This window comes from Natator depressus, chromosome 1 (genome assembly GCF_965152275.1).
Source record: "Natator depressus isolate rNatDep1 chromosome 1, rNatDep2.hap1, whole genome shotgun sequence".
NCBI classification, from domain to species: Eukaryota; Metazoa; Chordata; order Testudines; family Cheloniidae; genus Natator; species Natator depressus.
The window spans coordinates 20785839-20808165 of NC_134234.1; the positions used below are offsets into that span (position 1 = coordinate 20785839).

Consider the following 22327-nt stretch of genomic DNA (forward strand, 5'->3'; position numbering starts at 1 on the left):
AAAAAATGTGTGACTGTTCTGTGATTTAAGTAGACCCTTAACTATAAATATGGTGTTTAGAATAGGCTCAAGTGATTCTCTAAAACCTTTACTTGTAACACACCTAAATATATCATACAAAGGGATGAAAAAATAATTAATTCTCTAGGTACAGAGCACATACAAGGAAAATACATAAATAGAGTACAGGTTTCAGAGTAACAGCCGTGTTAGTCTGTATCCGCAAAAAGAAAAGGAGGACTTGAGGCACCTTAGAGAGTAACCAATTTATTTGAGCATAAGCTTTTGTGAGCTACAGCTCACTTCATCAGATGCATTCAGTGGAAAATACAGTGGGGAGATTTATATACACAGAGAACATGAAACAATGGGTGTTACCATACACACTGTAAGGAGAGTGATCAGGTAAGGTGAACTGTTACCAGCAGGAGAGCGGGGAGGGGGGGAACCTTTTGTAGTGATAATCAAGATTGAAGTGTTCTCCGACTGGTTTTTGAATGTTATAATTCTTGACATCTGATTTGTGTCCATTTATTCTTTTATGTAGAGACTGTCCAGTTTGGCCAATGTAGGCAGAGGGGCTGTCATAAATATAAAGGGAAGGGTAAACCCCTTTAAAATCCCTCCTGGCCAGAGGAAAAATCCTCTCACCTGTAAAGGGTTAAGAAGCTAAAGGTAACCTCGCTGACACCTGACCAAAATGACCAATGAGGAGACAAGATACTTTCAAAAGCTGGGAGGAGGGAGAGAAACAAAGGGTCTGTGTGTCTGTCTATATGCTGCTTTTGCTGGGGATAGACCAGGAATGGAGTCTTAGAACTTTTAGTAAGTAATCTAGCTAGGTATACGTTAGATTATGATTTCTTTAAATGGCTGAGAAAAGAATTGTGCTGAATAGAATGACTATTTCTGTCTGTGTGTCTTTTTTGTAACTTAAGGTTTTGCCTAGAGGGATTCTCTATGTTTTGAATCTAATTATCCTGTAAGGTATCTACCATCCTGATTTTACAGGGGTGATTCCTTTACTTCTATCTACTTCTATTTCTATTAAAAGTCTTCTTGTAAGAAAACTGAATGCTTTTTCATTGTTCTCAGATCCAAGGGTTTGGGTCTGTGGTCACCTATGCAAATTGGTGAGGATTTTTACCAAACCTTTCCCAGGAAGTGGGGTGCAAGGGTTGGGAGGATTTTGGGGGGAAAGACGTGTCCAAACTGCGTTTCCCAGTAAACCCAGTTAGAGTTTGGTGGTGGCAGTAGATATTCCAAGGACAAAGGATAAAATTAATTTGTACCTTGGGGAAGTTTTAACCTAAGCTGGTGAAAGTAAGCTTAGGAGGTTTTCATGCAGGTCCCCACATCTGTACCCTAGAGTTCAGAGTGGGGGAGGAACCTTGACAGGGGCATTGCTGGCACATGATGGCATATATCACATTGGTAGACCTATTCATGATGACGACAGCACCTCCTTTGTCAGCCTTTTTGATTATGATGTCAGAGTTGTTTCTGAAGCTGTGGACGGCATTGTGTTCTGCACGGTTGAGGTTATGGGGCAAGTGATGCTGCTTTTCCACAATTTCAGCCCGTGCACGTTGGCGGAAACACTCTATGCAGAAGTCCAGTCTGTTGTTTCGACCTTCAGGAGGAGTCCACCCAGAATCCTTCTTTTTGTAGTGTTGGTAGGAAGGTCTCTGTGGGTTAGTATGTTGTTCAGAGGTGTGTTGGAAATATTCCTTGAGTCGGAGACGTCGAAAATAGGATTCTAGGTCACCACAGAAATGTATACAAATAGAGTACCCTCAGCTCTTAGGAGAATAAACTATTCTTACTGTAAGATGTTATCTCAGTTTTACAAATTGGTAAATTGTACTCAAAGTTCTGGACAGCAATGTAACTTAATTTTATTATGCTACAAGGGAGTGTTTAAATACATAATTTCATACACAGAACATAAAATTCACAGGACACTAGCAAATTCAATTTGTAAACAGTAAACTAGAGTCACCTGAAAATGCCTCTATACAGTACTGTATACAAAACCTCTCTCCCCTGTACAGAGACTACTCAGAGTTAAAATTTACTCAATAGGAACACAGTTACCTGTAAAGAATGGAAGTAAGCATTGGCACTGTTACTTAGTTACACTTGTGGTGAAAAATAATCTCTTGTGACAAGGACTTAACTAAAATACGATTGGTTGCTTAAATGTTGCAAAAATATCTTCCCATCCTGTCATGTCTTAATGTTGAAATTTATCAGCCATTGGCAGAAGGTAAAGAGATCAAGATTTAAGTTTGGTTTAGAACAGTCAATGGGACCAATTTATTTCCCAAGGACTATGGTGCTCGCCCGCTTTCAAGAGGGATCTGGAGGCAGGAGCATCAGCAGTTTCATGCAAGAAATGTAAGATTTCCACATTTCAAGCCAGATTCTGCTTTCAGGTAAAGGATATGGACCACACAGGCGAGTTCTGTATCTCCGGCAACAGAAAGGAGTCAAAAGCCAACCTTTGTCTTGCTCAGGGAGTTATACACACACATTGCCAAATGTGACATTTCCCCTCAGACAAGGGAGTTAAAAAATCGTTTGGCTGTATGGGTGGAGGAAACTGTCAAAGAAGGGGTGAGCATTTTAATCATTTTTAATCCATAAGACTCAGCTTTATGCTGGGAAAGGGATCCTTTTGAAAAGGCTTTATTTTAACAATTTTATAAAGGTGGGGGACACATCTCACCCGGCAGGGGAGAGGAGAATCGGGATGGAACGTAAACATGCAGCTCCAGTAGTTTAAGATGCAAGGAGCTATCCTACTCTGAGATTTCTGTGCATTTGGTCACATCAGATGGTAAACACTTTCCTTTGGTGGGGACGTGAGAGTGGGAGAACAGAACCTTTCCAAAATCAATCATGAGACATGTTCTTTGATTCTTATGCCAAAAAACGTTCTGATTTTATATAAACACAGATTCAATGTTTCTTCTGTATGAGGTTTTTGAAAAAAGGGCCACTGAAGAATCAATTAGAAGTTAAGGAAAGGTTGCTATTATTGCCCCTAACTATTTTGACCTTTATTATTACAGAGAATATTTTTTAGTACACATTATCAATACAAGAACAAAGGCACTACAAATACCCGCAGTAGCAAACACAGTATGACCAAACAGATGTTCCATGATGTCGGTGGCCTTTTCTTCCTCTATCTGCAGTGCAGTAGTTCCACTGGGTCTATTTCCAAAACCTATAAAATCCCAGTGCTATTGCTAGGCAAGTGAAAACAGAAGCTGTAAAAAGAAAGGAAATAATTAATATAACACTCAATATTGCCTTGTGTTACATGCAAGGAATTCATTTTTGCCACAGACAGAAGGATGTATAGAACTCTAGATGATACGAGACAATCTAAAACAGATTTTATTTTAAAAAAGTACTTCTCTCTAAGTTTCAACCCTTTCTGTACAGAAACTATTTTAAGGGTTGGGGCAGTTATGACACGTTTTCAGTACACAAATCAAAAAGATGTTTAAACCAAGAGAGAACTCAGTTGACAATACACATAACTGGTACAATGTCGGGGTAGCTAAGAGCAGAGTGTGTGAAATCTCAACAACTGTCCTTCTATACTTGTTGAACCAGCAGTTTAGCAAAGGTTAAGAGGGGGTTAACCATGTTCAGTTCTTATTGTTGGACTTGCTTTCTCAATTCCACAATTGTTTGGTTACTTCCCTTTCACCCACCTCCAATTCTGTGTAATTTTTACTGTCTACAGGCAGATTGGGAAATGAATCTCATCTGAGCTCAATTTGTTTTCTTTAAAGCTTACATACATTACCCAATTTGAAAGCATGTTTCTTTGAAAACTTGACTGGGAAGTTTACTACTACTTGTAGTTAAGGTACATTGATCAAGGTCGAGATCTCCCTACAGATCAGTAAGTCCATGCAATAGAAGTCATAAGCTTTTAAGACTTTTTCGAGCAAGCCAACTCAAACTACCACCACATCAGACCATATGGATATGTGAATATACCACTTCACTCCCTATAGACTAGCTTTAAGCCCCAGAACAATTCTTTGGTGGCTGAGGGGGCCCAGGATGGTTTTCACTGGGGCATCTCTGCAGCAGGGGCTTGCTGACTGCAGCAAGGATGAATGTCATGGGAAGCAGTTTTTCTATCCTGTACTCATGTCCTTCTATCCCAATTTTGGGCCCAATCGTGATCCCACTGAAGTCCCTCTCAAGTTTTCTGCCTACCCATGGTCTTATGTCAAATAATCCTTTTATAAATTATGATAAAAGCTAAACAAGAGATGTTCACTAGCAGAACAAATGACCTCTTGACCTCCTTTTGCTTCAATATTTCCCATCATTTACTTGATCCCTTGCCACACCCAACTTGAGACTAAACTTTTTGGCCTAGAGACCGTATCTTTAATTTGTCCTCTTGCGAGATATATCTATGGTCTTACTTTCATAATTATGTAGATACACATGCTCATTTTGTTTGCTGCTCATGTTTTAATGTGAAAGAACTCAGGAACTATGACCAGGCTACCAAAGGAGCTTTCCAAGAACGGAGCTTCCTAAAATCTGCACTTTGAATCAAATTTTACATTTCTGAAACACACTACAGTATTAATGCCCCTCCCCACCAACATACCTGCCAAATAACGTATTGTCTCCAGTTTATTTGATTCCATGAGAGTTTTTAAGGAGGCTATTTGTGTATCAATTTTATTACTGATTTCTGCAATAGCACTGTTGGTACTTGAATCCTGAAATACATTACAAGACATGGCATATGTATGGGTCTCATCTCCTGCTCCCTCAACTTAAAAAAACAAAACAAAACAGACGGCAATGCTGTCAGCTATTCTACGTAAAGAGAAACATCTATTAAAATGAAAAATCTCAAAACCCTTGTTGAATTAAGATGTGTAGCCTATAAGTGAGCTTACAAGATGAGCAGAGCAGTATGTAATGCAACTGAAGAGTGGTTTTGAAAGGGGAATAGCAAAGAAAAAGCTAAAATTGAGTTCAACATGATGTGTGTCAAATGCCCCAACTAATCTGTCTATGGGGAGCATTCAACATGGACGTATATTTTGATTAACTTTTTAAAAATATTCCCCTCCCCTTCCATGAACTGCCTTATGACTTCAGACCCATGTTCCACTTTGTCTGCGTCCTGCCCCGACAATGGCCAGTAACAGATTCTTCAGAGAAAGGTACAAGAAACTCTACAGCTGACAGTTAAGAAATAATCTGTCCAAAAGGGGAAATTTCTTTCTAACCCCAGTCAGTTTGCAATTGGCTATGTCCAGACGCTTGAGGGTTTATATTTTATGTTATACTGTCTACCTAGCAGTGACCTTGATTTAACACATTACACCTCTTCTAACCTTCATTAAGGAGAGAGACCTGTTTCATCACTCAAACAGCATATTTAAGACCTTCCACAGAGCAGTTACTGGCTACAAAACATATACAACATGGCAGGAAGGGAAATAACAGCCAATGATTTTGTCTAGAGAGTTAAATTAATTAATTTCCATATATTTTACCATGGAAACATGGTACAGTAAGTTCTGTATCAGTTTAACTGCAATGCTGACCCTGTTTAAGCACCTAATTAAAGTGGCCTTATTTTCTCTGAAGTGCCAAGTACCCACAAATTCCATTAGAAATATTATGGAAGAAGTGGGAAGTTAGATAGTACTGATGTGCAAGGCAAAAGAGTGAGGAGTCAAAGACCTGAGTGATATGGAGAAGGCTAGTGTTGTCAGCAGTTACAGAGAACTTAGAGAATGGGGAGGGTTTGAGAGGAAAGGTCAGGAGCAGTTTTGGCTGTGTGAAGTTTGATGATCAGACACCTGGGAAACAACTATAAAAACAGGCTAAAGATGAAGGATTGGGTGAAGGGAGACAGGTCAGGAGTGGAGAGGCAGACCCGTGAGCCACCGGTGTACCGATGGGAGGTGCAACGAGATGAGTGACTGAAGCATGAAGAGTGAGAAGGAGGGAGGCCACGGACAGAACATCATAGAGAGCAGGTTTGAAAATTCTGACCAGGCGTAAAGGACGTAGGTTCCTGATGTTCTTTGAGAGTACAAGTCTTCATTAAAATAAATATAAACTGTATAGAGTTATTTGTGCTAGAAATGTTAATACAGAATACAGCTAAAATACAAGAGCACAACCACCAGCATTAAGAAGTCATGCATAATGTTTTAAAGTTTTATGCCAAACAGTTATTTCAAAGGAAGCAGATTAGATGCATTAGAACATGATCCAGTTTGTGATATTCATACTTGTACACGTGTATATGAGTATTTTAATGCGTGCTTAAGAAAAACAGGTTTAAGTCATGTGGTATCCATTTCTTGTACACTCAAAATCCTGCTAACTCCAGTCAGAATTTTGGGTCCATGAAGGCAGGACTGGGTCCATAATATAAAATTGTCAATTATTATTACAGAACAGCACTAACTCACTTTTTTATGAAACTCTGTAGTTGCTTCCATCAGATTCTTTTCCTGATCTGTGAACTACAGATTAAGAAGGGAGAAATTACAATCTCAGTAATGGAATATGGCAAACAATTGATAGAGACATCTTTTAAAAACAGCTTACCATATCTGTCACTCTGCTCCTTTCCAGATTTATGTCCAGCTTATTATCAGCTCTGATTTTACTAGTTTCATTCTTCAAAAGAAACAAAGATAAAATAAACTAATTACACACTTCCCTGAATATTAGACTCTATAGGTACTTGCTGTTTACCTACCATTAGATGCTGTTTAACTTGATCCAACTCAATTTTCATTTTCTAGGTACAAAGGAAAAAAAAAGACCATTTTACAGAAGTCGTAAGTGACTAACCATTTTAGTTGGATAGTCAGACCATTGCCATCACATATTTGTTACACTGACTGAAGTGGATCACTGAAAATTATGGTATTTCAGGAATAAATCTTTTCATGGATGGACCTGTCTGACTACTATTAACATGTCTAATCTGGAACAAACTTCTAATATCAATTACGTCTGGTATCTAGAGCTATTTAAAATTTGGTTAAAACCAAGTGGGTGGATCAATGTCTATGGATAGTGCACCTAAGCATCTTGTCATTCTGAATGTTGGCTCATATATCCTAAGAATAGTGGAAACACATCCATGAACATACAAAATGCTCTCAGGAAAAGGAAAGTGAAGTAAAAATATCTAAACCCTGGTCTACACTATGAGGTTAGGTCGATTTAAAAATGAATGCATCTACACAACCAACCCCATTCCATCGACCTAAAGGGCTCTTAAAATTGACTTCTATACTCCTACTTCTATACACTAGCAAAGTACACAGGAAAAGCCCTGGGAAATTTTGAATTTCATTTCCTGTTTGGTCAATGCGGCAAGCTCAGCCACACAGATGACCATGCAGTCCCCCCAGAATCGCAAACGAGCTCCAGCATGGACTGAAAGGGAGACACTGGATCTGACTGCTGTATGGGGAAGAAGAATCTGTGCAGACCGAACTCCGATCAAAAAGAAGAAACGCTAATATATATGCCAAAATCGCAGAGGGCATGGTGGAGAGAGGCTACAACAGGGACACGCAGCAGTACCATGTGAAAGTTAAGGCAAGCCTACCAAAAGACAAAGGAGGCAAACGGTTGCTCTGGGGCAGAGCCCCATACATGCCGCTTCTATGATCAGCTGCATGGCATTCTAGGGGGGACCCTACCACTACCCCACAACTGTCTGTGGACACCTGCAGGGGGGGGGGGGGGGAGTCTCACGCAACAGGGAGGAGGATTTTGTGGATGAGGAAGAGGAGGAGGAGAATGCGCAGCAGGCAAGCAGTGAATCCGTTCTCCCCGGCAGCAAGGAGCTTTTCATCACCCTGGAGCCATTACCCTCCCAAGGCGGGATCCCCAATCCTGAAGCCGGAGGAGGAAGCTCTGGTGAGTGCACATTTGTAACTACAGTACAGGGTTTAAAAGCAATAGTGTTTAATGTTTGATTTGCCCTGAAGAATTGGGATGCATTCACGGCCAGTACAGCTACTGGAAAAGTCTGTTAATGTGTCTGGGGATGGAGCAGGAATTCTCAAGGGACATCTCCATGAAGCTCTCCTGGAGGTACCCTGAAAGCCTTTGCAGAAGGTTTCTGGGGAGGGCTGCCTTATTTCGTCCTCCACGGCAGGACACTTTACCACGCCAAGCCAGTAGCAAGTAGTCTGGAATCATTGCAGCACAAAGCATAGCAGCGAATGGTCCTGGGTTTTGGTCACATTCAAGCAATATTCTGTCTTTATCTTTCTGTGTTAGCCTCAGGAGAGTGATATCATTCATGGTCACCTGATTGAAATAGGGGAATTTTTGTAAGGGAACAGTAAAAGGACCCCGTTCATGCTGGGTTGTTTGCGCTTGGCTAAAAGGGATCATCCCAGAGAATAGCCATGCGGTGGGGTGGGGGGAGGTGTGTGCTGCACATCCACCCGAAAACTGCAGCCCCTCCTTTTAAATGTGAAACCCAACCGGCATTGCTTGCTATGGGAAAGGATGGCGCTGCAGTTTGAAACCATTCCCATATGTTATGAAGGCGTAAGAAGCCAACCCCGCATACCAAAAGGCTTACCATGGCTGCCTAGAAACCGAATTTTGTTGCCCAGCCGTGTGTGGTGTGTAACCACACCAGCAGGCACTCAATATAAAAGGCAAAATGCGACCTCGTACCTAAAGCACATGTGCTGTCTGCTGTGAATTACCTGATTCACTGTGAAAGAGTCTCCCTTTTGTTCTCAGAAATGTATCATCTTAAATTTTACTCTCCCTTTTTATCTCCCCCCAGGTGCAAATGTTTCTATGCTCCCGCTATCATCTCCATCCCTGAGGTTATCGCAGATCAGAAGGCGAAAAAATGCACTCGCAATGACATGTTTTCCGAGCTTGTGCAGTCCTCCCGCACTGATACGGCACAGCTTAATGCATGGAGGCATTCAGTGGCAGAGGCCAGGAAAGCATTAAGTGAGCGCGAAGAGCAGAGGCAGGAGGCAATGCTGAGGCTAATGGGGGAGCAAACGAATTTGATGAAGCGTCTGTTGGAGCCGCAGGAAAGCCAACAGGAGCACAGACCCCCGCTGCATCCATTGTATAACTGCCTGCCCTCCTCCCCAAGTTCCATATCCTCCTCATCCAGACGCCCAAGAACGCAGGGAGGGAGGCTCCGGGCACCCAGCCACTCCACTCCAGAGGATGGCCCAAGCAACAGAAGGCGGTCATTCAAACAGTTTTGATTTGTAGCGTGGCTACAATAAGCAATGTGGCCTTATCCTTCCCTCCTTCCTCACCCCACCCCACCCGGGCTACCTTGTCAGTTATCTCACTTTTTTTTTTTTTTTTTTATTAATAAAGAAAGAATACATGGTTTCAAAACAACAGTTACTTTATTTCCTTTGCCAGCTGTGATTGAAGGGGGGAGGGTGGTTGGCTTACTGGGAATTAAAATCAACAAAGGGGGCGGGTTTGCATCAAGGAGAAACACACACAACTGTCACACCGTAGCCTGGCCAGCCATGAAACTGGTTTTCAAAGCCTCTCTGATGTGCAGCGCGCCCTGCTGTGCTCTTCTCAAAATGCTCAAATTCTTCTCTGCTCAAAATCAGCCACCAGGCAATTTGCCTCAACCTTCCATCCCGCCATAAACGTCTCCCCCTTACTCTCTGATATTATGGAGCACACAGCAAGCAGCAATAACAATGGGAATGTTGGTTGCGCTGAGGTCTAACCTAGTCAGCAAACAGCACCAGTGAGCTTTTAAACGTCCAAAGGCACATTCTACCACCATTTTGCACTTGCTCAGCCTATAGTTGAACTGCTCCTTACTACTGTCCTGGCTGCCTGTGTACGGCTTCATGAGCCATGGGAGCAAGGGGTAGGCTGGGTCCCCAAGGATAACTACTGGCATTTCAACATCCCCAACGGTAATTTTCTGGTCTGGGAAGTAAGTCCCTTCTTGCAACTGCTCAAACAGCCCGGAGTTCCTAAAGATGCGAGCGTCATGCACCTTTCCCGGCCATCCCACGTTGATGCCAGTGAAACGTCCCTTGTGATCCACCAGTGCTTGCAGCACCTTGAGAAGTACCCCTTGCTGTTTACGTACTGGTTGGCAAGGTGGTCCGGTGCCAAGATAGGGATATGGGTTCCGTCTATTGCCACACCACAGTTAGGGAACCCCATTGCAGCAAAGCCATCCAGTATGACCTGCACATTTCCCAGAGTCACTACCCTTGATAGCAGAACATCAGTGATTGCATTGGCTACCAGGATCACAGCAGTCCCCACAGTAGACTTGCCCACTCCAAATTGATTCCTGACTGACTGGTAGCAATCTGGCGTTGCAGGCTTCCACAGGGCTATGGCCACTCGCTTCTCAACTGTCAGGGCAGCTCTCATCTTGGTATTCCAGCATTTTAGGGCAGGGGAAAACAACTCAAAGTTCAAAGAAAGTGGCCATATGCATGCGAAAGTTTCGCAGCCACTGTGAATCATCCTACCTGCAACACTATGCGGTCCCACCAGTCTGTGCTTGTTTGCTGGGCCCAGAATTGGCATTCCACTGTATCAACCAGCCCCACTGCCACCATGATGTCCCAATTGCCACAGCCCATGCTTTCAGGAACATCTGTGTCCATGTCCTCCTCACAATCGTCCTCATGCTGGCGTCTCTTAGCCCGGTTCTGCACATATTCCAGGATAATGCGTGAGGTGTTTACAATGCTCATAACAGCAGCGGTGAGCTGAGTGGGCTCCATGCTTGCTGTGGTATGGCATCTGCACGGGTATCCCAGGAAAAAAGGCGTGAAAAGATTGTCTGCCGTTGCTTTCACAGAGGGAGGGGCGACTGACGACATGTACCCAAAACCACCCGTGACAATGTTTTTGCCCCATCAGGCACTGGGAGCTTAACCCAGAATTCCAATGGGCAGCGGAGACTGCGGGAACTGTGAGATAGCTACCCACAGTGCACCGCTCTGTAAGTCAATGCTAGCCACGGTATTGAGGACACACTCCGCCGACTTAATGCGCTTAGTGGGGACATACACAATCGACTGTCTAAAACTGATTTCTAAAAAGCGACTTCTATAAAATCGACCTAATTTCATGGCGTAGACATACCCTACGTCAAAGTTTTGTTGAATTTTGTGTCTCAAGGAACTACACACTTTTCCAGCATTAACTAATGGTAATAGGCCTTAAACAAAAGTACATTAGACCATTCAAGGATTTAAATATGGGTTTGTTTTCTTCTGGGGGAATTGTATGAATCTGTATCCCAAATTTATGTTTATATGAACACCAAACATGCCACTTACAAGGCAGAAAGAGTCACAGACAGATTGTTAATTTTTAAAGAACAAGAAAACTAAGCTTTCAGCACTGGTGAAAGTATCAGTGATTGCTTGTATCTAAACAGTTGGTTCCAAAAAGAATACTTCTCAACATATTTTGCAATTTATCTGTTCAGTTAGAAAGATTCAGTAGTACCTCATTCTCTGCTCTCAGGTTTGCAAATTCACTTTTTTCTAGGATGACCATATCTTTCCGAATAGAGTCTAAATGCGCCATTATCTGCTGCAGAGTTATTTCCTAGAAAATAATATAGTAATCACTCAGAACTGCTAAGAAATGCTACGACCTTTTCAAGCATTGCATTTCAACAGGAAGAAAGAGACTTGCTTAGGTCACAGAAAGCAAAGTCTTGTTGTGCATGAAATCATTAACTGGTGACTGTCAGGCATAAAAAAAAAAACGTCACATAGTAACAGACAATGAAAAGCTGGAGTTTGTTCGAGGGATTCAGAACCTTTACTTCTGCTGTTTTATAAAACAATTCTAAAACTAAGGTAGAAAAGCCACAGGTATTTGGCCCACAAAGTTGGTCAATAAAATAGATCAGAATTCCCTGGTTGAACCTTCAGTCACCACTTACTTTTGATGCCCATATGAAATGAGCTGATGGTCTCAGTCCAGTTCCTAGTGGACATCATCATATTTAGCACTAATGAGTCCTCCTTGCTATAAGGGTTGGCTGAGAGGCCAAGGACTGAATGGTTATGGATACCAAACTACTCTCTCACCCCAATGTGATGAGGCACATTGGCAAGGCGTTGTAGGAAATCTCACTGACTTACCTATTGTGTGGACAGAGTTCAGTTTCCAGCACTGTCAAGCTGCCACTTGCACAAGCACTAAATTCACTTCAACTTAGCATTTTAAAAAATAATACGAACCCTTAGATTTGAAATGAACAAAAACCTAGCTGACCTCAGGATCTTGTAGTACTTACAGATCCTAGACAATTTCATTGTACTGTTCCTTTAAATATTAGTGACATGGAATTATGTGGGAGCCTGCTTTTGAGGCTATTGGGCTTAGTGAGAAGGAAAATGCCCAGCCCCAATTCAGGATTCAAGAGAATTAGTACTCCTCAGTTCCAATTCAAAATTACAGTAGAACCTCAGAGTTATGAACACCAGAGTTACAAACTGACCAGTCAACCACACACCTCATTTGGAACTGGAAGTACACAATTAGGCATCAGCAGAGACCCCACCAAAAAAACCCCAAAAAACGCGAACACAGTACTGTGTTAAATGTAAACTACTAAAAAAATTAAGGGAAAGCAACATTTTTCTTCTGCATAGTAAATTTCAAAGCTGTATTAAGTCAATGTTCAGTTGTAAACATGTGAAAGAACAGCCCTAATGTTTTGTTCAGAGTGCCAAACATTTCAGAGGTATGAACAACCTCCATCGGGTCTGATCCCTACTTTGTTGAACACACACACTGTATTAGTTTCCTACAATTCCTTACAGTACGTTGCCTGTGCTTATGTTTGGATCTATTATCTCCACACACCGAATTAAAAAATTAAAAAATTTCTGAGTCTGAATAGAACATTCACTAAGCTACCCCACGTTATTAAAAGGAAGCTACATTTGGGATCTAGGCAATGTACATTTATACTTCTTTAGACACAGCAGGGTTTCCATATTAAAGGAAAAGATAAAAAAAAAAGAACAGGAAAAAAACAAGTTCTTGGGTTCTCCTCTACTGCCATAATTCAGTTATTCATGGTAAAAGTTCTCAAAAATTAAAAAAATAACTAAGGGAAAAAAATCGGTTGCCTATAAAACTCCATGGCTTAATAATGGAGAAGTAATTTGTGCTATTTGTGCTTAATTGCATATTCTCACTGAACATAAGTGGTACATAATTCTCAGTCTAGTGTCTTCTTGATTAATTATTTAAACTATTATTTTGTATCGGAGTCTAGTTACACTGGTCCAATTGTCTACTTTGCAAAGAGTAAAATTCTTAGATCCTTTTAATTTCACACATTTGTGATGATGAAATTAATTATCCTCCCCCGTACACCCAGACATACCAAATTATTTTACTGGCTTACTACAATCACATAATTTTACAAGAACTAGCTTGAACCTACAAGTTAAATAAGACAATCAATAGGATTCTTTGCATGAAGCATCAGTGTATGTTTGAACTGTATAACAGGACCAGTTCCATGAGCCAAATATGCAGAAAGAGTCAAGATCATCACGAACCAGTTTTGGTGGTTTTTAATTTATCAACAAGAAACCAACCAAGGCCAATACCGTATATCTATGCTATTGTTAAATAAAAGACACAGGCTACTTTCCTCTACCTAAAGCATCCATATCATGATTAACAATCAGAATAATCTTCCTTGAAATTCACTTCCTGTCCTAAACTGTTGTGCAGTGTTGCTGTGCGTTGTTAAACAGTTGCTGTCTCACCCCACAGGCTGCCTTTCAGTAGCAGATGAAGCAATCCCTGCATAGCATTTGTAGATCATTCTTACTTTTGGAAAGAACTTTTGGTTCCTATGGGATGAAAGGTGCTATAGTAAATGCAAGATATCACTTATTCCTCTCTAATTTAAACTCAGCTAGGATTTTAGGACAATTTGCCTCAGTAAAGTACCCACTATACTAGTTCTCTTATATTTTAAAAGATGAAAATATAAACTACTATATTTTATAAAGCACCATTTGTGTATATGATGCTTCATGGACATATAAAATGACAAGGAAACAATAAATCACTGATTTACCACCTGCTGAGCTTGGGTCACCATATCCTTATAGACTGTGTCTAGGCTGAGATTTGACAAAGTTGTTAATGCTGATACAATGGTCTCTGCTTGTTCTTTACCAAAACCTGGAAGACAGTTGAAGGATGACAAGTTAAGATGAAATCAAAAATTGTATGGAGAGGCAAGCAAAAGTTACACAAGCATAAAGTTCAGTATGCAAGTGCAAAGGTAAGTTACAAGTCACACTGCCAGTGACGTGGATTCAACCACCAAGCTACCAAAACTTTTAAGATCACTAACTTTTCAAAATTCTGAACTTTTTCAGCTTTGAATCTGAAGTGCATCCATTATATTTTGAATTACAAAAACCAATGACCTTCTGCAGGTGCCGCATGCAACAGGAGCATAATCTGCAACCTGTTCAACTGCCACGGGCTATTTAGTTTTTCCTAACGTACAGTATTTTCTCACTGTCAAGGTTCCTTCCCCACTCTGAACTCTAGGGTACAGATGTGGAGACCTACATGAAAGACCCCCAAGCTTATTCTTACCACTTTAGGTTAAAAACTTCCCCAAGGTACAAACTTTGCCTTGTCCGTGAACCATATGCTACCACCACCAAGTGTTTTAAACAAAGAACAGGGAAAGAGCCCACTTGGAGACGTCTTCCCCCAAAATATCCCCTCCAAGCCCTACACTCCCTTTCCTGGGGAAGGCTTGATAAAAATCCTCATCAATTTGTACAGGTGAATACAGACCAAACCCTTGGATCTTAAGAACAATGAAAAATCAATCAGGTTCTTAAAAGAAGAATTTTAATTAAAGAAAAGGTAAAAGAATCACCTCTGTAAAATCAGGATGGTAAATACCTTACAGGATAATCGGATTCAAAACATAGAGAATCCCTCTAGGCAAAACCTTAAGTTACAAAAAGACACAAAAATAGGAATATATATTCCATCCAGCACAGCTTATTTTACCAGCCATTAAACAAAAGGAAATTAATGCATTTCTAGCTAGATTACTTACTAACTTAACAGGAGTTGTAAGGCTGCATTCCTGATCTGTTCCCGGCAAAAGCATCACACAGACAGACAAACCCTTTGTTCCCCACCTCCAGATTTGAAAGTATCTTGTCCCCTCATTGGTCATTTTGGGTCAGGTGCCAGCGAGGTTATCTTAGCTTCTTAACCCTTTACAAGTGAAAGGGTTTTGCCTCTGGCCAGGAGGGATTTTATAGCACTGTATACAGAAAGGTGGTTACCCTTCCCTTTATATTTATGACACTCACAAATACTATTTAATAAACCAGGTTTATCCTTTGCTACAGAGTGTGCATCCTAGGGGAAAAAAAAGAATGAAATTAATAAGGGAATCCTACATAGACTGAAATTGCTCCACATCCTTTGGGGCAAATTCACACTGGGCATAAGCATGTGAAACACTGTTGACTTCAAGAGCACTGCACCTGTTTACACCAGGCCAAAATTTGGCCGTTAGGACTTTTACTTACCAATGCTAATACTTTATGTGTAGTTTGATATGATTCTAAAGCTTTAGCTTCCCTGGAGTCTCAATTATTTTTTAAAAAACTAGCTCATTTTTCTAATTACCAGCCCAATCCACACCCAAGCTGCATGGAAGTTCTGAGAATGTCATGATATCTATTTGTACTGTAAATATTTTACACTGGAAGGAGGTTAGACTCAATAGGTCTCTTCCCTCCTCTAATGCCTATAACCTCTATGTTTAGAGCTTGATCACTGTAATATCTGGGTTTTTTTTATCTAAGGCAAGACCATATCAAAGATGGGACAAACGAACTTGAGAAAGAAAATGTAAAGTTAACTGTTCAGGTAAATCTTAGAAGACTGCACCCAACCAACGCAGCACAGGTGATATGCAAGATGAATCACTTTTGAGCCCAGTGGAGGGCTATATGAGATATGATACTAATGTATAAAAAGGCAAGTGAAGGATAGAATGCTACAGTATATTCAGTCTCCCACCTCTGTCATTTTAAATCAAACCTTTTAAAGAAACATTGTTTTTACATAACCTAAATTTGAGGCCTAACCTGACGTATGCAAAATTTAACAAAACGTAAAATCAAAGTGTTTCTATGACATTTTCTTTTTAAAAAATTCGAATACAACCTGGATTTAAGCATTCCTCTGAAGCGTTTGAATCCCCAACACTGCACTATCATACTAGTGTATGAGAACTGGATATGTTTTTTTTACAGTGTTTCTACATTGTCCAAGCTGAGTGAAATGAAAAAAAAATGTAAACAAAAAGCAAGTGGGGGAAAAGTCAATTAGATTTTTTAAAAATTTCAATTTCAATAAATTAAGGGTTTATTAGGAACTGGAAGAAGGAATGTATATTTTAAAAGGTGATTTTAATACGACCATCACAGTTATTCTTTACATTTTCGTGATACTTTACACTTACAGAGTGCATTAAGTTTCTCTGATGGAAGGCACTACATATAAGCTTCCACAAACCTACAAGGTAAGTAAATGTTACCTTACTCAGTTTATTTTTATGGCTGTATAGACAACAATCTACATGCAACGCTTCCATTTACACTGTAGCAGCTAGTAACAGACATGCATGACAAATAGGAACCCCTTAATACTTTTGGGAAAGTAGCAGGATGATTTCACTTGAGTTACTTAATAGGTATTGCTCACCATGCACTTCCAGCTCTCGTACCAATGCATGGGTATCAAAGGTTAGCTTTCTCTGTTCCAGTGGGGTTATTTCAACTCTTCTCATGTCATACGACTTCACAGGGGCTGTGGCAGCAAAACCTGAAAATGGCAAGAAGCCATTAAGAAGTTGTTTACTCATTCACTTCCTTGTTAATTTTATCATGGAATGCAATAACATTAAAGAGTTTTTGCTGCATAATCTTTCACAGTGGAAAGGAGGACCCCAGTGCACTAATATGCGTACAACAAAGAGAGTTGGTCCTCCTTCAATGGCTTGATTATAAAGCAGAGGGAAGTAGTCAGTCTAGCCAGCATTTTCTCCTGCCCCTAAATGTTCTAAATCTCGTAATTGTCCTCATTGTCTTTACAAAGGTTTGCTCCACCACTAGGACCCCAAACAACAATCCCAAATTAGGTATCCAAGCCTCCAGGTATACCAAAGATCAAAATACTGTGACTGAATAACTTGATGATTATCGGTAATGTATTAACTATTAAAGGAAGGCATTTAAATTATGTTTCTACTTTTAAAAGTGTAACTGTTCTAATGTAGCCAACAAGAAATGGGTTGCACAATTAGCATCATTCAGCTGGCCCTGTCAGAAAACTACACACCCACCAGCTGCATTCTTCACACCAACTTCTTCCCCAGCACCCTATCAGCAAAGGGACTGCATCTTCTAGTGACACACAAAACAGTACTGCTATGTAAATAAATCACCAATAATTATGCAGTGCCAGTGCTTGGGAAGAATTTACTGGTTTACCAACTAACCAATTAGGCAACAGACTTTGACACATGATTTTAACACCTAATATATCACAGATTTGTTGAGTTAGAGATAATTGATTTTACTGCATGAAAGATGACATCCCAGAGGACATAAAGAACTGCGATTTGAAGTTTTAACAGTTCTTGTGATTTACCTATGCCTGCATCTCTAATTTCCTAGAAGCTTTCACTCCTCTGTGCATCTCCTTCTCCAACCTGTTTCAAATAGTCTCCTAATTGCTATCCAGCAAAACCTATCTTTCACATCTAAATCCCTGCTGAAAACCCATTTCTTGTACAAATCCTTCCTTCCTACCACTAACTCTCTCCCTTCACTAAACTGTTGTCCTAGTCTTGTCATGGCTTTGATTAGGAAAAGAAATAGAGGTCAGATCAGCATTTGTTAACACATAGGGTCAACCTCCTCTAGCTAAATCAAAGTCAATGTTAATCTGCATCTACACTAGGGAACTAGTTGTGGTTAATTAATCCTGACTTCACTTCCTAATCTATACAAATCCTATATTAAATTTAAGATGATTGGGATAGAGAAAAGGTATAATTCTATTTAAGAAATGCAGGTAAATTGCGTATGTGGCAATATACAATATTTAAGTTTAATAATTCCCAGCTGTCCAATGCTATAAAGTATTCACTTCTAACTAGTGCTGTCAAGCAATTAAAAAAATTAATCACGACTAATCGCGCTGTTAAACAATAATAGAATACCATTTATTTAAATATTTTGGACGTCTTCTACATTTTCAAATATATTGATTTCAATTACAACACAGAATATAAAGTGTACAGTGCTCACTTTATTTTTTATTACAAACGTTTGCACTGTAAAAAAACCTTCAATTCACCTCATTGAAGCACTGTAGTGCAATCTCTTTATCATAAAAGTTGACTTATAAATGTAGAACTACGTAAAAAAGAATAACTGTACTTAACAATAAAACAATGTAAAACTTTAGAGCCTACAAGTCCACTCAGGCCTACTTCTTGTTCTGCCCATCACTCAAACAAGCATTCAGTGTTCGGGGCGGACAGAGGAGGGGGAAGTAAGCGATGACTTGTGCAGGAGGAGGGCCTGGAGGACAGGGGGCCTGGAGGACAGGGGGCGACAATGGGGAGGAGCAAGCAGTAACTTGTGCAGGAGAAGGGTGAGGAAGGTGTCTTGCTGCTGCTTCTGGATGGGTGGTTTCTGGTACTGGGCTCGCCAGGCTCGCCTCCTTTTACTGAGCTAGGTGGGTTCCCTTCAGCTGAGTGAACCCTTGTTTGCAAGGGAGGGTGGATTTTACCTCAGGGACTCATCATACTGCCAGGGAGGAGAGGCTGGTGCAGGGAGGCTGAGCTCACCAGGCCCATGTTCTCTATCTCTGGGGTAGCCCAGAGAGAGCGGCCAGCTGGGGCAATGGGGCACGATGCAGGGGGGTTGGTCCTCTGGGACCAAGGGGCCAACCAGGGACAACAGGGCCTGGGCTGGCTAGGGAGCCGATATATCCTATTTTGGCCAGGACAGTCTCCTTTTTCAGCTCTGTCCCGGCCGTCCCTACTTCTTCACCAAAATTGGGCATTTGTCCCAGCTGCAAGGCAGAGCACAGTGGCGGCTGCTGCCCAGGGAGCAGCTCTGAAGGCAGCACTGCCCGCCAGCAGGAAAGTGGAGAAATTTGCTGCTGGCGGGCAGTGCTGGCTTCAGAGCTGACCCCTGGGCAGCCCAGAGTTGGGGGAAATGGGGGGGGGGGGAGGAAATCAGCCTCAGCCAGGGGAGGCAGGGAGCTGGGGGAAAGGGAGATCAGCCTCAGCAGGGGGAAGCACGGAGCTCAGGTCGGGGGGGGGAGGGGGGAGGCAGGAGGGAAGATCAGCCCCAGTTTTGGGCAGCACAGGACTGGGGGTGGGGGTCAGCCCCAGGCGGCATGGGGCTGGGAGGGGGAGACCCCACTGTGGGCAGTGAGGCACTCGGGGGTGGGGGTCAGCCCCCAAGGTCAGGGGGTGGCACAGGGCTCAGGGTCAGCCCCAGGCAGCATGGGGCTCGGGGGTGGGGGTCAGCCCCAGTTGCGGGCATCACAGGGCTTGGGGTCAGCCTATTAATTATACAGACCTACCTCACTCAGTCAGTCCCCTCTGGTCTTGCAGTGCTTTTTTTCTTGACCAGGACTGATTATATTATATTACATGCAAAAAAACTCCAAACCATTAAGAGAATGTTAAGGTTGCAAAGTCAAGCACTCAAAAGTTAGGAAATGTCAGAATTAAAGTTGCCTGTGTGCATTCTGATAGTCTTTATTTATGTGATGGTATACTATTTTTTCCACAGGACCCCTGCACAAGCCCCCACTCTCTAGGTCCTGGCTCCACCTAAATCTTGCTAATTCTTTCTGCACAACAGCTCCAAGATACAGCCTTTCCTATCCACCCACACAGCTAAAAAGCTCGTCCAGGCTCTCATTTCACATCCTCTTTGCTGGCCTTGACATTCTTGCCCTGCTTATAGCCATTCAAAATGTTCCTATAAAGATCATTTTCCTAGCTCATCACACTGAATACTTCACCTCTCTCTTTGCCTCCCTCCACTGGCTCCCCCTTCTCTAACATTTCAAATGTAAGCAATTTACTTTCACTTTTAAGGCCTTTCATGGGAATTCTAGAGCCTCCCTTAGGAGCCTATTCCAGAGCTTAATTATCCTCATAGTTGAAAAGTTTTTTTTCCTAACATCTAACCTGAATCTCTCTTGCTGCAGATCAAGCCCATTACTTCTTGTCCTGCCTGTATGGGTATACAGAATAATTGATCATCATCCTCTTTATAACAGTCTCTAACATATCTGAAATCTGTTATTGGGTATCCCATCTGTCTTCCTTTGTCAAGACTAAACATGCTCATTTTAACCTTTCCTCAAAGGTCTGGTTTCTAAATCTTATCATTTTTGTAGCTTTCTTCTGGACTCTCTATTTTGTCCACATCTTTCTTAAAGTGTGGCATCCAAAACTGGACAGAGTACTCCAGCTGGGACCTTACCAGTGCCAAATACCAAGAGTCTTACAAACGACATTCCAGTTAATATGGCCCAGAATACTGACCTTTTTTGCAGCTGCATCACATTGCTGGTGCACATTCTGTTTGTGATTTTTCACTACAACTCACAGATCCTTTTTAGCGGTACTACCAATTAGCCAGTTATAATCCATTTTGTAGCTGATTTGTCCTTCTTAAGTGTAGTACTTTGCACTTATCTTTATGGAATTTCATCTTGTGGAATTCAGACCAATTTCCCAGTTTGTCAAAATAATTCTGAATTCTAACCCTGTCCTCCAACGTGCTTGCACATCACCCCACATGCTACTTATCAATTCTCATACACTACTGAGCTCTTGACTCCCACCTCTGCTCTGCCAGTAAGCCCAGTCTTCTCAGTCAACCACTTATATTTTCAAATGAGCACTTTCCTGCTTTCGCTCTCACTGCTCCTCATGCCTACAAGGAAATTCCCATAAAAATCTGCAAATCCACCTCACTGTCCTCCTTCAAATCCCTTCTTTGCTGTGATGCCACCAAAAAACCAACACAAAACACCTAGACTGCAGTTTGACACAGAGTGAGCAGTGACTGCTGCCAATTATGCTGACCAGTATTATTTCAGAGTATGTCTTCACTACCAACCTTAAAGCGCTGCCACGGCAATGCTTTCACATGGCTGCAAAAAAACCACCCCTAGGAGGGGAAAGCTACCCCGGTGCACTGTCTACACGGCCACTTTACAGCGCTGAAACCCACACTGCTGGGGGGGGGGAGGGGTGTGTTTTCACACCCCTGAGCGAGAATGTTACAGCGCTGTAAAGTGGCCGTGTAGACAAGGCCTCCCCCACCATAATCGCCGATTGTCTCTTGCCTTAGGCTTGGACTGCAAGCTCTCTGGGGCGGGGGCTGCGATTTTGTTCTTTTGTACAGCGCCTAGCACCCTGCTGGGGCCCTGGTCCGTGATGGGGGAGCCCCTTGGCACGGAGATACACAATGAGGCCAGGCCCCGCACTTGCTGACAGGGTGACCCACACTCATGCCTGCGGCACCGGGGGTGGGGGCTACGAGCTCTCCCCGCTGGGTACTGACCGGGGGGGGGGGCTCACACCGGCCAGAGTGGGGTGGGGAGGGGGAGGCTCCACCCCACTGGCAGATAACGGGGAAACTCATCCCCCCCCGCGGGGGCGCCTCTCACCTCTCCTTGGGGCCGGCAGCGCGGCGCCCCAGGGCAGGCCCGGCCGCGAGCCGCCCCCCGAGGCCAGGAGCCTCCGGCCCAGCCCGCCGCCCCTCATCCGCCTCCTCCGCCGCGCGGGGCCCGCGAGCCGCAGAGCCACGGACAGCGCCCCGCCCCCCACCGGCGGCTCCGGCTCTCCCGGCGGGCGCCCCAGGGCGCTCTGGGAAGTGTAGTCTGGCGGTGCCGCGCGGCACGCTCGGAGACGCAGCCTGCGGCCTGGGCGCCCTGGTGTGGTCACACGCGCACACACTTCCACTCGTAATCACCCCCCCTTGCGTGCACACACCCGCACGTCTTCACACTCATTCACTCGCACGCACACGTCCCCGCACGCCTCCACCGGTATGCACACCCCCTTGCGTGCACACACCCGCACGTCTTCACACTCATTCACTCGATGCACACGTCCCCACACGCCTCCACCGGTATGCACACCCCCTTGCGT

The 22327-nt window shown here is 42.7% G+C and overlaps 1 protein-coding gene across 5 annotated transcripts; it reads right to left on the reverse strand.

Annotated features, from left to right (window-relative positions):
* Positions 1-312: 312 nt before the first annotated feature.
* Positions 313-21940, reverse strand: CCDC90B (coiled-coil domain containing 90B). Of its 5 annotated transcripts, none has more exons than XM_074955794.1 (10): positions 21844-21925; positions 16834-16953; positions 14156-14262; positions 11545-11646; positions 10554-10736; positions 6782-6823; positions 6628-6699; positions 6489-6542; positions 4655-4769; positions 314-3278 (listed from the first exon to the last, which is right to left on the reverse strand). In XM_074955794.1, exons 2-10 carry the CDS (start codon positions 16916-16918, stop codon positions 3223-3225), a joined length of 816 nt encoding a protein of 271 aa, XP_074811895.1. In that variant the 5' UTR covers positions 16919-16953; positions 21844-21925; the 3' UTR covers positions 314-3222. The 5 variants fall into 5 exon arrangements, with proteins under 5 accessions (XP_074811923.1, XP_074811895.1, XP_074811903.1 ...); XM_074955802.1 differs by having other exon boundaries at positions 315-3278; positions 14159-14262; XM_074955822.1 differs by lacking the exon at positions 4655-4769 and having other exon boundaries at positions 313-3278.
* Between the last annotated feature and the right edge of the window lie 387 nt (positions 21941-22327).

What these genes read in the sequence shown, in the direction of transcription:
- CCDC90B (XM_074955794.1), bottom strand. Translation starts at nt 16,918, where the DNA reads ATGAGAAGAGTTGAAATAACCCCACTGGAACAGAGAAAGCTAACCTTT. An exon ending in GGAGCAGAGTGACAGATATG is followed by an intron (nt 6,543 to 6,627) that starts GTAAGCTGTTTT and finishes CTTAATCTGTAG; the next exon opens with TTCACAGATCAGGAAAAGAA. An exon ending in GACAATACGTTATTTGGCAG is followed by an intron (nt 3,279 to 4,654) that starts GTATGTTGGTGG and finishes TTCTTTTTACAG; the next exon opens with CTTCTGTTTTCACTTGCCTA.